This window comes from Trachemys scripta, chromosome 4 (assembly GCF_013100865.1).
Source record: "Trachemys scripta elegans isolate TJP31775 chromosome 4, CAS_Tse_1.0, whole genome shotgun sequence".
Taxonomy (NCBI): domain Eukaryota; kingdom Metazoa; phylum Chordata; order Testudines; family Emydidae; genus Trachemys; species Trachemys scripta.
The window spans coordinates 62,185,515-62,203,126 of NC_048301.1; the positions used below are offsets into that span (position 1 = coordinate 62,185,515).

Below are 17,612 nucleotides of genomic sequence, written 5' to 3' on the forward strand. Positions count from 1 at the left end.
TTCCCTAAAATATTTTTTTAAACATATACTTCTGCACTGACACTAACTATAAGAATTTCCCACTCCAAAAAGAGATTTTTCTGGCAAAGTTATAAATGGATTAAAAATAGGGCTTGGGTCACAACGCTGGCTATGGGGGAGCTGCTACTGGCAGCTCCATAATATTTCTTTAGCATAGATCATTGTATCAGCAGCATAGAGAAACTCTGCTCATGTCTTCCTTACCATGTCGTGCCAGACAAGCCAGTCAGGTACATAGCACAGTCTATGACATTTAACTTCTTGAGACCCAGTAGACTGCCATATGTCGTTGTCAGTGATCTCATTCCACCACCTGTTGTCATGATTGCCACCACAGGAATCTGTTCAATACAAAGACAGCAAGTTACTGCAAAGCAAATGACATATGAACATTTAGATGAACCTGAAATGGAACACTAGACCTAATCCAATTCCAAATCACAACTGTAGTCTCTCTTCTGACAAGGTCAAAACTGAAACACTTACACACACACTCCTGAACAGTCGAGAAGTTTAGAATCTGATTTGGACCCAACCTCAGTAGCTCAGGCCCTCTCTATTTGGAATAGAGAAGGGGAAGGACTTATAATAAGTTCAGTTGCTTTTGTTCCTCCTAAAGAGTTTTTGTGGCCAAGATGTGTTGAAGGATGAGCTCTCCCTAGAACAGTGGTGGGCAACCTGCGGCCTGCTGACTGCATGCGGCCCGTCAAGGTAATCCACTGGCGGGCCGCAAGACAGTTTGTTTACATTGACCATCTGCAGGCATGGTTGCCCGCAGCTCCCAGTGGCTACAATTTGCTGTTCTCGGCCACTGGGAGCTGCGGGAAGCGGCGCAGGCCACAAGGATGTGCTGGCCGCTGTTTCCCGCAGCTCCCATTGGCCAGGAACGGTGAACCGCGGTCACTGGGAGCTGTGGGCGGCCATGCCTGTGGACGGTCAGTGTAAACAAGCTGTCTTGCAGCCTGCCAGAGGATTACCCTGACGGGCCACAGGTGGCCCACCCTAGAAAATGCCTCATATGGCTGGCTCAATACATAGCTTCTAACAGTCAAACTCCTACCACTTGCCTTCTCATGGCAGAGCTGTTTTTAACTGGAAGTGGGGGTGTGAATGATGGGGGTCTGGTGCATTATAAGCGGCTTGCCCCAGGCAGATGGGGCTCATTAGCCATGCAGGCAGCCCACCTAGGAGAAGGAAAAACTCCAATTTCAAACCAAGAATGTCAAGCGTGGCTACCCAGTTTGTAAAAGTTGTGTCATTTGCACATGTTCCACAGGTCTTCATCTTCAACGAGTATATCAGTACAAAGGGTAAGCTGGTCACCCTACTTCTGGGGGACACAGGTCCCATTTTTAAAGGGACAGTCTCATATTCCTGCAGGTGTCCCAACTTTTTATTAAAAATGGGCAAATTGTCCCATATTTTCTGTCTCCCCCTGTAACAGACTTCTGGGTGAAAAAGGCAATGCAGGGGTAGGGGGCGCTAAAAGATGAGCTGTGGAACAAAGGATAAAGTGGTGGAGGCCTGTAGATACGGAAGTTAGTCTGAGATTTAAGGATGAGGTTCTATAGAGGTCAGACAATGACCAAACCAGCCATGATGACACCAATGAGGTTTGGAGAAAAATATCCACAGGTAATACAGAAAGCTCACAAGCTGTGTGTGGACAAATGAAAGAAGGTACGGTAGTGGTCTAATGATGTGCAGGAAACAGAAAAGAAAAAAGGAGGGAAGGCTTAAGTGATGGCAGAAATAAGAACAGTGGACAGTTATGAGGAATATAGGCTGATAAAGAAAAAGGTGAAAATACTGGTTGCAGAAGCTAAGGATCAGGCACTTAAAGCTTTATATGTAGATTATCAAGGTCGGAAGGGCAAAAAGGAATATAGAGGTTAGCAAAGATCAGACAAAGAAGCACTAGGGATTTGGGAGTTGTGAAGTGTATCAAAGACAAAAATGGAAGAGTACTGGTGGAAGATAGCAAAATCATTAGGAGAGGTCAGTGGGTTTATAAGAAACTGCTCAATGGAGAGAATCTGAGGAAATCATTGAGCTAAATATGGGCAAACAACAACCTCACAGGAGCTATCACTGTGTTAGTGAGTCAGACAGCATTAAAGATGATGACACATGGGAAGGCAGAGGGACCAGATGGTGTAGCAACTGAAGTATTTAAATCACTGGGCCATGAGGCAGTGGTGGTGATGATGATGAACTTCCTTAAATTAATCCTCCAAACTGAAAAAACACCCAGCTAATGGGGGAAGAACATATTGGTCTCTATCTTCAAGCATAAAGGGGATGTGGAAGAATGTAGTAATTACTAATTGTAATGGGGAGGGGCACTCACTTCTTGTGCAAGTCCTGCTGCTGCTGCTGCTGCAGTACTACAAGCTTTTTCTGCTGCTGTCACCTCCTGTAGCTTTGTCGACCTCACTTGGCAAGTCTTCCGTGGCTTGGCCCTCCAACTGAGTCATAAAGCCCAAATGAATCCCTTCAGGGGTATTAAACTGTCTGATAAATGAACAGTCTATTTGTCCTTAGAAGAGCCTTCAGTCCTGACTTCGGTCTCCTTTAAATGCAGCCCTTTGTTTGGGTTCCTAGCTCAGCCCTGCCCCCTTTGTAGGATTTATGCTGCTTTGTTTGTGGTCGATAGGGGAACCCAGACCTGCCCACTACTCCAGTGGCAGGAGTCAGGCCCTGCAGTTAACACTGCTCAGTACTCCTGACACCCCTAATGAGCCAGCTAAGCTGCCTGATAGACTGCCATGCCTGATTGGCTGAGGAAGCTCAGCATTAATAGCTTGCTGACTGCTCAAAGTACATGCCAACAGAGCCTCTTCCTCCCTGTGCCCATCTCTTGCCAAGCCCTGTTCCTGCTCTGGTCCTCCACTGCTCCAGCCCAGATCCTGCCCTGCACCCAGCCTTGTTCCTATCCTGTCCCAGCCTTGCTCCTGCCTTCTCTGACTCCTGGTAATCTGGTTCCAACCCTCGGTTCTGATTCCCAACACTGACTTTGTCTTGACCCTAGGCTCTGGCATTCGGACTCCAACTCCAGTTCTGACCTTTGGCCCTGCTTCTGGACCTGTCTCAACCCCTGGGTACTGCCTTCAGACTCCAACCACTAGCCTGACTGCCTACAACCTGGTCTCCTGACATCCAGGTTCCAACCTAGGGTCCCTAAAAACAGCAGTTCTGCACTGCTCAATCTCAATTCATTGCTGATTCTTCCCTAGGCCTCTTCCTACCTAGCCCCTTTTTGCTTCACCCTTACTTCAGGGTTAAGGCTCTTGGGACCTCTCTGTCCCTGCAAACCCAGCTAAGCAAAATGCAGCTAGAACAAACTCGCTATCCCTCAGGCTTCTGTGGCCAGAGAGGACCCTTCCTTGCAGGGACGGCTCTAGGCACCAGCAAAACAAGCTGGTGCTTGGGGCGGCACATTTTTAGGGGCGGCATGTCCGGCGCCAGAATGCCGCCCCTAAAAATGTGCCCCAGCCGCCCTAGCTCACCTCCGCTGCTCTGCCATGGCACGCGAAATAGCTGATTCGCGCGCCGCTACTCGCCCTCCCTCCCAGGCTCTCAAGCCTGGGAGGGAGGGGGAGCAGGGGCTCGCAAATCAGCTGTTTCACGCGCCGCTGCGGCTCGGGGTCTCCCCCTCCCTCCCAGGCTCTCAAACCTGGGAGGGGGGGAGACTCCGAGCGGCCGCGGCACGGGCGCCGCCACTTCTCCCCCTGCCTCCCTCCCTCCTAGGCTTGAGAGCCTGGGGGGAGGAGGCAGGGCTGGGGATTTGGGGAAGGGGTGGAGTTGAGGCAGGGCCGGGTAATTAAAGAACCGGGGGGGGGGGGGAACTGCCAAAATTGTTTTTGCTTTGGGCGGCAAAAATCCTAGAGCCAGCCCTGCTTCCTTGCCCCTCTGGTCCCAGCCAGGAACTAAGCTGCTAAGGCCCTGCAGCTCCTTTTATCTGAGCCTGCTGGGCTGTGATTGGCTGCGTCTATGAAGCCTCTTTAGGCAGGCCTGGAGGACCGACCTTTGCCCCTGCTTTCCTGGGGCAAGGTGCAGTAGGACCATGGGGCCTCCATCTGGGGGCCGGTGTACCCCATCACACTGACCCCTCAAGTTAATGAGTCACGTGATGAAATGGCTGGAAAAAATTAGTTAGAAAAGAAACTTTCAGGAGCTGGCGCATCAATAAGTGACAACCAAGTCAGGTTTATGCCAGAAGGGTCAGTGCTGGGTGCAATGTTTGCAGCCCACATATTGCAGGAGAAGTAGAGGGAGAAATACAAGGAATTTCATTTAGTTTGTGGACTTAGAGAAGGCTTCTTATGGAGTTCACAGAGACCTGATATGGTGGTGTCTGCATTTGAACAATCTGCTGGAGACATGTGCTACCCTTGCAAATGTCCATGATAGTCTGAACATAACAGTAGCAAGAAGCAGTTGTGACTACAGTGAGCCATTCACTGTGAAGGTAGGTCTACATCAAGGATCAGTCCTAAATCTATTTCTATTCATGATTGTAATTGACTCCTTCACGCAAGGGATTTGGGGAGAGGCTGTATGGAGCATGCTTTTCACCAATGCCATTATATTGTACCATGAAGATAAATACAAACTGGAAAGAGATCTAGAAGAATGGAGGGCTGCAGTAGAAGAAAATAGTTTAACTAACAAAAGATGGAAGTAAGATGCTAAGTAAACTAAAGCACAAGGTGTATAAGACATGATTAGGTCCACCATGATGTATGGCTGGCCAATAAAGAATGCTGGCCAATGAAGAACATAATGATGTCCATACTAGGTCAGACCAATAGTCCATCTAGCCCAGTATCCTGTCTTCTGACAGTGACAGGTGTCAGATGCTTCAGAGAGAATGAACACAACAGTGCTATTTTCAAGTGACCCATCACCTGTCATCCAGTCCCAGCTTCCAGCAGTCAGAGTTTTAGGGACACCGAGAGCATGTGTCCCTGACTATCTTGGCTAATAGCTATTGATGGACCTTTCCTGCATGAACGTATCTCATTCTTTTTTTTAACCCAGTTATACTTTTGACCTTCACAACATCCCCTGGTAACAAGATCCACAGGTTGACTGTGTGGTATATGCAGAAATACTTCCTTATGTTTATTTTAAACCTGGTGTCCATTAATTTCATTGGGAGACCCCTGCTTCTTGTGTTATGTGAAGGGGTAAATAACACTTCCCTATTCATTTTTTCCACATCAGTCATGATTTTATAGACCTCTATCATATCCCCCATTAGTAAGCTAAGATTTTGTCATGGGTATTTTTAGTAAAAGTCACGGACAGGTCACAGGCAATAAAGAAAAATTCACAGAAACCCATGACCTGACCATGACTTTTATTAAAAATAACCATGACAAAATGGGGAGCTGTGGAGTCCCCACACTACCTGCAGAGGCTGGGTAGCTGTAGGGGCCCCGGCTCGGAGCTCTGAGTCCCCCACCGCCCACAGCTCAGAGCTGCGGGGTAGCCCCACCACCCATGGTGACTTGGCACTCCAGGGGGCCCCTGCCACCCACAGCGGCTGCGAGGTACTAAGCTCAGAGCCCCCTGCCTCCCGTGGCAGCCAGGAGCTGTGGATTCCCCCACCGCCCCCAGCTAGGGTTGCCCACTTTCTACTCGCACAAAACAGAACACCCTTGCCCCGCCCCTGTCCCCCCTCCTCTGAAGCCCTGCCCATTCCCTGCCCCTTCTCCGAGGCCCCACCCACCACTCACTCCATCCCCCCTCCCTCTGTCACTCGCTCTTCCCACCCTCACTCACACATTTTAACCGGGCTGGCTCAAGGAGCTGGGGTGCGGGAGGGGGTGAGGGCTCTGGCTGGGGGTGCGGGTTCCTGGGTGGGGTGAGAAATGAGGGGTTCAGGATGTGGGAGGGGGCTCCAGACTGGGGCAGAGTGTTGGGGTGCAGAGAGGGGAGGGTGCAGGCTCTGATGTGGGGCCGGGGATGAGGGATTAGGGGTGTAGGAGGCTGGGACCGAGGGTTTTGGAGTATGGGAGGGCGCTCTAGGCTGAGGCAGGGGGTTGGAGTGGGGGGAGGAGGGGTGAGGGCTCAGGCTGGGGGTGCGGGATCTGATGTGGGGCCAGGGATGAGGGATTTGGGGTGCAGGAGGGGGCTCCAGGCAGGGGCTGAGGGGTTCGGAGTGCAGGAGGGAGCTCTGGGCTGGGGAAGGGAGCTGGGGTGTGGGGAGTCTAAGGGCTCTGGCTGGGGGTGCAGACTCTGGGGTGGGGCTGGGACCGAGGGGTTTGGGGGGGCAGGGGGGATCAGGGCTGGGGCAAAGGGTTAGGGTACAGGGTTGGGTGAGGGCTTTAGCTGGGGGTGCGGGCTCTGGGATGGGGCTGGGGATGATGGGTTTGGGGTGTAGGAGGGTGCTCTGGGCTGAGACCGAGGGGGTTCAGAGGCCTGGAGGGGTATCAGGGCTGGGGCAGGGGGTTGGTTAAGGTGAGGGCTCCAGCTGGAGGTGCAGGCTCTGGGGTGGGGCTGGGGATGATGGGTTTGGGGTGTAGGAGAGTGCTCTGAGTTTGAATCAAGGTGTTCGGAGGCCAGGAGTGGGATTAGGACTTGGGCAGGGGATTGGAGCATGGGAAGGGGGTCAGGGGTGCAGTCTCCAGGCGGCGCTTACTTCAAGCAGCTCCCAGAAGCAGTGGCATGTCTCCCCTCCGGCTCCTACGTGGAGGCATGGCCAGGTGGCTCTGCGCGCTGCCCTGTCCGGCAGTTTGGGGCAGGGGCAGTGTGCAGGCCCCCCTGGCTGCCCCTACATGTAGGAGATGGAGAGGAGACATGCTGGCTGCTTTCCAGGAGCTGCACGGCATGGAGGTTAGCAGGGAGCCTGCCAGCCCCGCTGTGTGGCGTCTCCAACTGGACAGTCAACGGCCCAGTCAGTGGTGCTGACTGGAGTTGCCAGGATCACTTTTCAACCAGATATTCTGGTCAAAAACTGGACACCTGGTCACCCTACCCACAGCGGCTCAGAGCTGGCCCCCGCGGTACCCCGCAGCTCCCAACCGCCACAGATGGCAGGGAGACCCTGCAGCTCCCAGCCGCCGTGGGCTGAAGTCACAGAGGTTTCTGGAAGTCACGGATTCCGTGACTTCTGCGACCTCTATGACACAATGGTAGCCTTTCCTATTAGTTGTCTCTTTTGTAAGATGAACGGTCCCCATCTTTTTAATCTCTCCTCATATGGAAGTTGTTCCATATTGTTGTTGCCCTTCTCTGGCAATTCTCATTTATTTTTTTCCAAATTCTTTTTTCCAATTCTAATATATCTTTTCAAGATGGGATGACCAGAAGTGTACAGAGTATTCAATGCTTGGGTGTACCATGGATTTATATAATGGCATTATGATATTTTCTGACTCATTATCTATCCCTTTCCTAATAGTTCCTAACATTCTGTTAGCTTTTTTGACTGCCGCTGCATATTGAGCAGATGTTTTCAGAGAACTATCCACAGTGACTCCAGAATCTTTCTTCAGTGATAACAGCTAATTTAGATCCCATCGTTTTGAATGTATAGTTGGGATCATGTTTTCCAATGTCTATTATTTTGCATTTTTCAACATTCAATTTCATCTGCCATTGTGTTGCCCAGTCACCAAGTTTTGTGAGATCCCTTTGTAATACTTCACAGTCTGCTTTGGACTTCACTATTTTGTATCATCTGCAAACATTGTCACCTCACTGTTTACCCCCTTTGCCAGATCATTCATGACTATGTTGAACTGCACTAGTCCCAGTACAAATCTTTGGGTGACCCTGCTATTTACCTCTCTCCACTGTGAAAACTGACCATTTCTTTCCTATGCTTTGTTTCCTATCTCTTAACCAGTTACTGATCCATGAGAGGACCTTCCTTCTTATCCCAGGACTGCACAGTTTGCTTAAGAGCCTTTGTTGTGGGACCCTATCAAAGGCTTTCTGAAAGTCTAAGTACACTATATCCCCTGGCTCACCCTTCTCCACATACTTGTTGATACGCTCAAAAAATTCTAATAGATTGGTGAGGCATGACTTCCCTTTACAAAACCATATCGTGTTCATCTATGTGCCTAATAATTCTCTTCTTCACAATAGTTTCAACCAATTTGCCTTGTACCGAAGTTAGGTTTACCAGACTGTGATTGCCTATAGGGACATTTAAAAAAAATCAGCATTACATTAGCTATCATCTAATCATCTGGTACAGAATCTGATTTAAGTGATAGCTTACATACCACAGTTAGTAGTTCTGTACTTTCATACTGGAGTTCCTTCAGAACTCTTGGGTGAAAACATCTGGTCCCGGTGACTTATTACTGTTTATCAATTGACACCTCAATTTTGGAGAGTTCCTCAGATTTGTCACCTAAAAAGGATGGCTTAGGCGTAGGAGCCACCCTCATATCCTCTGCAGTGAGGACTGATGCAAAAAATTTGTTTAGCTTCTCCACAATGGCTTTGTCTTCCCTGAGTGCTTTTTAGCACCTTGATCATCAAGTGGTCCCACTGATTATTTGGCAGGCTTCCTGCTTCTGATGTCCTTAAAAAATGTTTGCAGTTAGTTTTTGTATCTTTTGTTAGTTGCTCTTCAAATTCTTTTTTTGGCCTGCCTAATTATACCTTTACACTTGACTTGCCAGAGTTTATGCTCCTTTCTATTTTCCTCTGTCGGATTTGACTTCCAGTTTATAAATGAAGTCTTTTTGCCTCTAGCTAACTCTTTTACTCTGTTGTTTAGACACTATGGCATTTTTATCCTCTTACTGTTTTTTTTTATTTGGGGTATACATTTAGTGTTGGGGTATACATGGTGTTTTTAAATAGTTTCCATGCCGCTTGCAGGCATTTCTCTCTTGTGACTGTTACTTTGAATGTCATTTAACTAGCTTCCTCATTTTTGTGTAGTTTCCCCTTTTTGAAGTTAAGTGCTACTGTGGTGGGTTTCTTTGGTATTTTCCCCCCAAAAGAATGTTAAATTTACTTACAATATGGTTGCTATTACCAAGCGGTTCAGCTATAGTCACCTCTTGGACCAGATTCTGTGCTCCACTTAGCACTAAATCAAGAATTGCCTCTCCCCTTGAGGGTTCCAGGACTAGCTGCTCCAAGAAGTTCTCATTAATGGTGTCTAAACATTTTATCTCTTCATCTTGTCCTGAGGTGACATGTAGCCAGTCAAATTGGGGGATATTGAAATTCCCCATTATTATTGGGTATTCTGTGTTTGTAATCTCCCTGAGCATTTCACAATCACCATCACCATCCTGGTCAGGTGGTCAGTAGTATATTCCTACTGCTATACTCTAAGTAGGGAGACAGAAGAACAACAATGGTACACTGCTGAAATAAGAATGCTGAGGTGGATGCTGAGTAAGACAAGAGCTGATAGGCTACACAATGAAATTGTATGAGCCATGAAGTGGGTAGCCCTATCATAGAAAAGTTGAGGGAGTATTGACTGAGATGGCTGGGTCAAATGAAATGATGAGACATGGGGTATGCTGGTGAGAGAGTATAAGATCTGGTTGTCATGGACCAAAGACCCCGAGAAAGACCAAGAAAAAGGTAGTTCTATATTCCTAAAGAGGACATGTTGGAAGACGCACTCGATAGGAATGCTTGAAGATAAAGAACAAGAGCCTCCAACCCCGACTAAGTGGGACAAGGTGAAGGCAAAGAAAGAGAAGTTGCTTTTGTTCAAGTATTATTGTTATTTGTTTCCAGTGTACCTAAAATGTACTATGTTTGGTACAAACACAAAAAGAGGAACAGTTCTTTCCCTGAGGGCAAAACAAACATACAGAAAGAGGAAAGAGGTACAGTGAATCAAATAGTAAGACAGGAAGAGAACCTAGTGAGGACAGTACAACAAAAATCTCAGAGAGGGAAAATGTCAAGAAGGAGATGATTATGAATAGTGTCAAAAGCACTGGAAGGAACAAGGAGGATGAGGATGGAGTAGAGCCTGAGATTCTGCCGTTATTAAATTCCTTGAGTGAGAGCAATTTTGCTGGAGAAAGAAATTGATAACTAGCTGGGATGGGATGCAAGATGAAGCAGAAGGAAATTTAATTCAGGGCAACAAATATAAATGATGTATTCTGTCAGTTGTGAGGTGAAAGAGGAAAGGAGATCAGGCAGTTATTAGAGAGGCAGGTGGTGAGAAGTATAGATGCCTATGATGGATAAAGGCCAAAATAGCCTTTTTTGTGAGGGAAAATAGCTAGAGCACAGTGACAGGTTAAGGAAGAAGTATGGGAGGGGTGATAGTAAGGAAAGGTCGGAGTGGGGAAGAGATGGAATTGCTGAGATAGGTAGACAGAGTAGTCAGGAAAGGAAGAAGAGGGTATTAGAAGGTGACGGGGCAAGTAAGGGGAAGGAGGACAGAGATCATGGAGGACTGTATCAATTTTCTGTTTGGTGAAATTGAACAGGATCTTTCATAGAAAGAAAGGAGGGTGTGGAATGGGAGAAGATTTTAAGAGGAAGCAAAAGGTAACAAATGAATGACAGGAATTGTGGGCATGGGTGTCAATGAGACAAAAATAGTACTATTTGACCAGGAATGTGACAGAACTAAAAAGGAGAGAACAAATGTGCATTGGAGTAAGACCGTGGGGTCATGATACTTCATCCACAGACTTTTGGTGACATGGGAACAGGAAAGGAGGAAGCAGATTTTTAGAATGAACCATGGCTGAGGTTTATTGGTATGGACTTTGTGTGGCAAAGGAGTCAAGTGTGTTGGAGACAGAGGAGGGGAGGGATGAGACAACTGAGTCCACTGATGTGATGGATGAGAATGCTGGTATCAGAGGGCCACCCTTGAATCGAGGGCTTCCTGACCATTCAGAAGTTTTGATAATAGTAAACATGTCACATTAGGTGTCCAGTTGCTGAGTGATCATTGGAGCTGAGGAGGAACATCTGGGATTCTGTCCTACGTACCTCATCATCCTGCAGGTCCTCCTCTAGCTGGAGAACCTTTTTCAGAGCAGCAGCAACATATTTCTTCCTTTTACAGAGGAAATCCTGTTCCTCTGTGCACAAGTCAAACCCTAAGCGCACGTCTAGGTCTTCTGAGCTGGAACACAGACGAAGAAAAACACAGGCACACATATTGCATGTTGTTACTGATAGTCAATTTTAGAACTTACAGTGCAGACCATCAACCATTTCCAAAAAGAGTCAATCTGACAGAAAAGTCTTTCCCACACTCCTGTATAGACAAACTGATGTAACATGAGCAAGAGAGAGAGAAAAGCAAGAAAAAAGGGGAGAAATTAATTCCTATAAGTAATTTCTGGAGGCGCTACCAGGAAGATCCTGCTATATTTTAGACATAAGCTGGTGGCTGTCAGGGCCGGCTCCAGGGTTTTTGTCACCCCAAGCTGCAAAAAAAAAAAAAAAAAAAGCCATGATCACGATTGCGATCTGCGGTGACAATTCGGCGGAAGGTCCTTCGCTCCAAGTGGAAGTGAGGGACCGTCCGCCGAATAGCTGGACGTGCCGCCCCTCTCCAGAGTGGCTGCCCCAAGCACCTGCTTGGAAAGCTGGTGCCTGGAGCCAGCCCTGGTGGCTGTTATTAAAGCCCAATGTCTTTTCGAGAGCTGTAGTAGAATAAGTTTTGCTGACTGTAACTGATCAACTTTATATCTAAACAGCATCATGATAGATTATGGATTGTGCTGAACGGGAAACCAACATAACAGGACAAATACAGATTTCAAATTGCTAACTCTGCCACTACTTCTATCTCATACATGAGTCTCATGAAACTGATGAAAATATTGGGTACAGTATATGCTGTGTTCCTTTTATATATAAACTTCCAGCTTTCAGTCTAAAGGAATTAAAAGTTGTGTGCTTTTAATTTCTTTGCACGAATTATTGACATACATTAAGCAGACTTTTTCTCATAAACAGACAGGGAGAGAGCGGAATTTAGCTGACAAAATCATTAACATCTAAAGAGGATGGATCTCTTACCAGTCTGTAGCCTTCACATATAAATCAAATTTTTTATCCTGAAAACCAAGAAAACAAATACCTTAAGTGCCATCACATTTTTAAGATTTCCCCTCCCTTCAGCTTTTGAGTGAGTTTTATCTTGTCCCTTTTCAGCAATGCAGACACCAACCTGAGATGCTATGTATATGGATTCAACACCACTAATTTATTCTCTGTAAAGCTTCTCAGTAATTCTCAGCATTTTCCAGTGACTGTACCATTTTAAACAGATGAACACCTTGGGCTGTACTAGCCAGTGTTTGTCTCCTCCCATGCACCTGTGTGTGATCTATAACCCACTAGAAGTCTGGTGCTGCCAAAGTTCCATGGCTAGTTAGAATGCCCCCACCCCCACCCCCTGGACAGGAGGAGATGAGCGGCAGTGCCCCAAGACCTAGCACAGTGATTTATCATTAAGATCAGGATGGAATGTCTAGAGTGTCACTCACAAAAGCCTGAAGAGGCAAGCACTGGTTGAGAACTGGTGGAATAAATGACAGTTCAAGGTGACTTGTTTGGCTAATCATGAAAATCTCATTATAGCTATTAGCTTTTGTAGAATCCAGGGTTTTTGTGAGAAGTAGTGTGTTTTCTTTTCCAAAGCTAAATTTTGGCTCTTAGCAACATCACTTAACTGTGGCCCTTTAAATTGGGTTTACATAGTCATAAAGCATATTGTTAATCCCCATAACATTTCAGAATCATAGAATAAATCAGGAGTTCCCAACTTCCCAGCCTTCTCAGGCAACTGCACCAGTGTACTGGGCTGAGATCTCTGCTATCAGCCATTGTCCTCCATCTTCCATTCACTTAGGCCCACTGCAATGAGTTTGGAATCTTGGAACTCCCAATCCCAGGTACATAAATAGAAGATTGCATTCCAGAACAATGGTTCCAATGCTTGCATTCCAGAACACTATAGTTGCATGGCTACAGCTGGAGCTCCACTGTCAGAGACAACAGAACACATGGAGAGTCGGTTGACCCTTGTGGGACAGACAGAGATCTGGCTCCCAAGATTCATGGAGGTGGGAAGGGGCATAGCCTTTTAAATCAAATTTCCCTAACCTCTTTCACCATAGGGATAATGCCAGAAAAATTCATTGAGGGGATTATCTTCATTCTCTTCCTCCTCTTATCCCCTTTCCATTATTTTTTCCAAGGAAGGAGCCAATCTAGGCCATTATTATTACACGGGTAATAATCCAGATATGGATCAGTGTTTATTCCTAAGGACTAACAATAGGCACTCACCTCTGCTATTGTTACTTTCTCTCCTGTGGGAAGTGAATTGAGAGCCACATTTGGTGAGTCTGCCTTTGTGTTATAGGAACAGCTACGCTGAAGAAATACATACAAGTTTATATCACAAGGAGTAAAATGAAGATAGATTAATATTGCTATCTAATGCATGTGTTTCTTTAAAGTTACTACTAAATTTATTAAGGCCAATGATAACTTACAAAGGAGTAACGTGGTTTCTGCTTTGGTAGAATAACATCCAATACTGGCTGCTTATACTTGACATAGTGAAACTTAGTGGGACATGAGGATCTAATGATGGGATCAGAGGCCAATGTAAGGTCTTGGGTCTCTTCATGGGATCCTTTCACTGTGAGGGAGATGTCTTTCCCTAAAGAAATGAGACAAAGCACACACAGAAGTTACTATTATTGGACTGGAAACATAGCATTATAGGGGTATTTAAAAAACCCCTTCATTAAACTGATTAGAAGTTCTCTACACTGAGCTCAAAGAGACCATTTATTGATCAATATTATTCTATTATAATATTTAGAGAAATAGGGGGTTGGGTAATCAAGGAAATTTTGGGGTAGGTAATTGACCCTACAGGTATTGACAGAAATTAGGATAAAATGAAGTTTCACAAGAAGGGGCTCAAATACATGGGGTTTTATGAGAGATGGGAACCATTTATTTGCTTCTATTTTATTCCAATGCAGCAAATCTATACTAATGTACCATATGTAAGGCTAAGATTTAGTCATAGGTATTTTTGGTAAAAGTCATGGACAGGTTAGGGCAATAAATAAAATCAGAATCATAACTCTAACCCTTATGTGATTAAAATCTCAGCTTTAGTGTTACTTTAAAGGAGTTCAGTATATAGATGTATGTGATACAGTCCATGTAACCGATAACTTAGATTACTCATTTTAAAGTTGATGTTACGAAAGTTAAATCATGTGGAAATATTTTATTCCATTTATTTATTTTAATGATTCATAGAATGGCCAATCGCCATAGTAGAATCAATAGCTGGTTACTTATAGCCAGTTAATGAAGCAACAATCTCACATGATGAAGGCTTCCTCTTCTTTTCCCTCTTCTTCTCATCCACCTGAACTTCCAAACAGCAGACTTTGCGAGACTGTAACAGAGAAGAACAATAAAATAGCTCATGATGGAGAATATCATGGTTTGAAGTTCTATTTCCCATCCTAGTGTATTACTATTGATGCGCAGATTGAGTGCTATGTAGGCAGCATGCTCAGCCCCTAGGAAAACCAAATGTTCTACAATGACCTTGCTATTCAATTATGAATGAAACTGAATGACTGTAGGGAGTCACATGTAGTCATCAGCTGTAAGAATGGATGGGTGGTTGTGACTTACAAGACAGCTTCTCTGAAGAGTGTGAGGCAGGCCAAACTAACAGCATTCTCAGGGTACAGAGAGGGGCACAAAGGACTAATTCAAGTAGAAAAAAAAACAAATAATGAGAGAAAGCTACTAAGACAGCCAATATCATTGGCAAGCAAAGCCCTTGTGGGAAGTGTTATTGTTATGAATGTTTAAGTGCCAGTAATTTTGGGGACTGGTATAGGAACAGAGACTATGGGGAAGCAAATTGTTCCTCCACCATTTCATACAGTTTCAGGATGGGACTGAATAAAAATGTCTATGGGGGATCTCATAGCTTTACAGATATCAGTGCCTCCCACTGCAGGAAATAGGGTGAGAACGCTGGCTGTGAGGCAGCTCACCACTATACCACGCCCAATTTTTGCCAGGAGTCGTCACTCTGCAATATTGTAGGAGTGCTAGCTTGGCGGATCTCACAGCTGCTCCAGTCATAGCTCTCCAAACATAACACATGGGAGGAAATGGTGTGAGGCAGATGACTAAGCAGGAAATCACATCTATTTTCAGTCTCAGCCTCTCTCTGCAGGAGTGTGCCTTGGCCTGCTGACTGCAAAGCAACTCACAGTTTCTCTAGTCCCACTGAGGGTTGGAGCCTCCAGCAATTAAAGTTTAATCTTTAATTAAAGATTATGTCATGTGATGAAACCTCCAGGAATACATCCAATCAGAATTGGCAAACCTCCTCTCACCTGCATTATGAGTACTGCTACAGGAAAGGAAAGATAACAGAACATAAAGGTTACCACTAGAACTCCATTAGTCACGATGATTTCATAGGGATCCGAACTAGGAAGCAAAATGAAAAGTGCATATTTAGTAAGGGGTGCAGTATAATTTAATGAGACACTTTTCTCCCGACTGCTATCTGGCTTATCTTAGTTTTGTGCTAAATTTTGGAAGTGTTGTGTCTGAACGAAGGAATAATTCTAGAAGCCTCATGGTGCAAGTCTCTCTATACCGCTTTGCCATGGCACAACCACTATAGCTCATGCCATTCTAGTCGTCAAGTTCTGCTAACAAATATTTCCTACTGGGCCACACCATATGATTGTTTTCTGACATTCACTAAAATGAGATTACAGTTGGCTTCATTGGATCAAGATTTCAAATGTAAAAGAAGGATTCTAGACAAAACATTGATGCATTTATCGAAGACCCCATTATCCCTTTAAGAGGACAGTATTGCCCCATTTATCTCAAAGACAAACTATGAAGCTAAAATAAAATTTGAGTTAATACCAGATGCAGGTGAAGACTGTCCCACTAATCATACCTTAATGGGTATTCAGCACAGGAAAAACTTAACTAGCTTTTTAATAATTTCCCCCCTCTGTGAAATTCTCCTGCCTGTCCATGATTCACTGATGATTCTCCCAGAATGCACAATTCTTTGATATTACAGATACCATAAATCTCATTGTAAACTATGCTTATTAGTAGTAGTGTCAAAGAATGATGCATTCTGGGCCAATGAAATGGATTCATTCATTAGTCTCTGAATTGTTGTTTCTGTCCCTTACAGATTCTATATCATTTGGCTTTTACTTACATATTCTCCAGTCTGAATTCCACCTCCAACTCCTCCTTTCTCTGAAGAAAAAAAGTTAACATGATTATTATACCAAAGGTTCTCAAACTGTGTCCCATGCACTACTAGTCATCTGTGGAGCACTTAGTGATGGTCCATGGATACCTGTCAGTTCACTTGGTGCTGGCTTCTCCTCTTCGCTTCTAGCTGCTTTTACACAAGCACTACTGCTCTTTATTGCTAAGAAGAGCCTGGAGGTCTGTAAAAGCAGCTGTTAACAAAGAAGAGGTGTCAGTTTGCCTTCCTCTACTGGGAGCTGCTGTCACATAACAGGGGCGGGGGGAATGAGATGCTGTCTGGGATCACTGCCACCAGTGGGTCTGGGGTTGCAACCCATCAGTGGGAGAGGAGCTAGAGGCTGTCAATAGAAGGAAGCCTTCTAGCATATGTCTGCACTGCAGCTGGGAGGTGTAATTTCCAGTGTGGGTAGACAGACTCACACTAGCTTGAGCTGAGCTAGCATGCTAAACATGGCAGTGTGGATGTCGCAGCCTGGGCTACCCGCCTGAGTCCAAGCGTCCCTGACCACCTAGGTCTGAGCTTGGGTCGCTAGCTCAAGCTGCTGCCAGTGCTGCAACTTCCACATGGCTATATTTAGCACACTAGCTTCAGCTGAGCTAGCATGAGCCTGTCTTCCCGCATTGGGAATCACACCTCCCAGCTGCAGTGTAGACAGACTGCTAGTGGGAGAGGAGATTGAGGGTGTGTCTACACTTCAAACAGGGGGAAGGGGGATGTGAGTCCCAGCTTGAGGAGACGTACTCTCACTAGCTCTGATTGAGCTAGCATGCTAAAAATAGAGTGGAGCTGCGGCCTGGCCAAGACAGTACGTACATATTCAGAGCAGTTAGCCCCTCATGTATGATGATCAATGGAGTGGAGTTAGATGGCCATGTTCCCTTACGGGACTGTTCCTGAGGGGACAACAGTAGGGTTACCATACGTCCTCTTTTTCCCGGACATGTCCGGCTTTTTGGCACTCAAACCCCCGTCCAGGGGGAATTGCCAAAAAGCCGAACATGTCCGGGAAAATGGCGGCTCTGCTCCTCCCCTGACTCTTTGGCTCTGTTTAAGAGCCGAGCTGCCCGAGCGCTATGGGCTTCAGGCAGCCCCCTTGCCTCCGGACCCCAGTCGCCGGCTGGGCACTTCCCCTCCCGGGCTCCGGCGGCGCAGGGTCCGGAGGCATGGGGCCTGCCCGAAGCCGGTAGTGCTGGGGCAGCTCGGCTCTTAAACAGAGCCGAAGAGTCAGGGGAGGAGCAGAGCCTCCAGCCGCGGCGGCTCTGCTCCTCCTCTGACTCTTCGGCTCTGTTTAAGAGTC

The 17,612-nt window shown here is 46.1% G+C and overlaps 1 protein-coding gene across 1 annotated transcript in view; it reads right to left on the bottom strand.

Moving 5' to 3' along the window:
* The window catches only part of LOC117876466 (cytosolic phospholipase A2 epsilon-like), a 33,807-nt gene that overhangs the window by 9,467 nt on the left and 6,728 nt on the right, over positions 1-17,612 (bottom strand). The window contains exons 6-13 of the mRNA XM_034768687.1: positions 16,256-16,296; positions 15,450-15,492; positions 14,359-14,431; positions 13,503-13,672; positions 13,294-13,380; positions 12,019-12,056; positions 10,978-11,113; positions 226-362 (exon numbers count right to left, since the gene is read on the bottom strand). Coding sequence (XP_034624578.1) covers positions 226-362; positions 10,978-11,113; positions 12,019-12,056; positions 13,294-13,380; positions 13,503-13,672; positions 14,359-14,431; positions 15,450-15,492; positions 16,256-16,296 — 725 coding nt within the window. The remainder of the gene's footprint in view (positions 1-225; positions 363-10,977; positions 11,114-12,018; positions 12,057-13,293; positions 13,381-13,502; positions 13,673-14,358; positions 14,432-15,449; positions 15,493-16,255; positions 16,297-17,612) is intronic.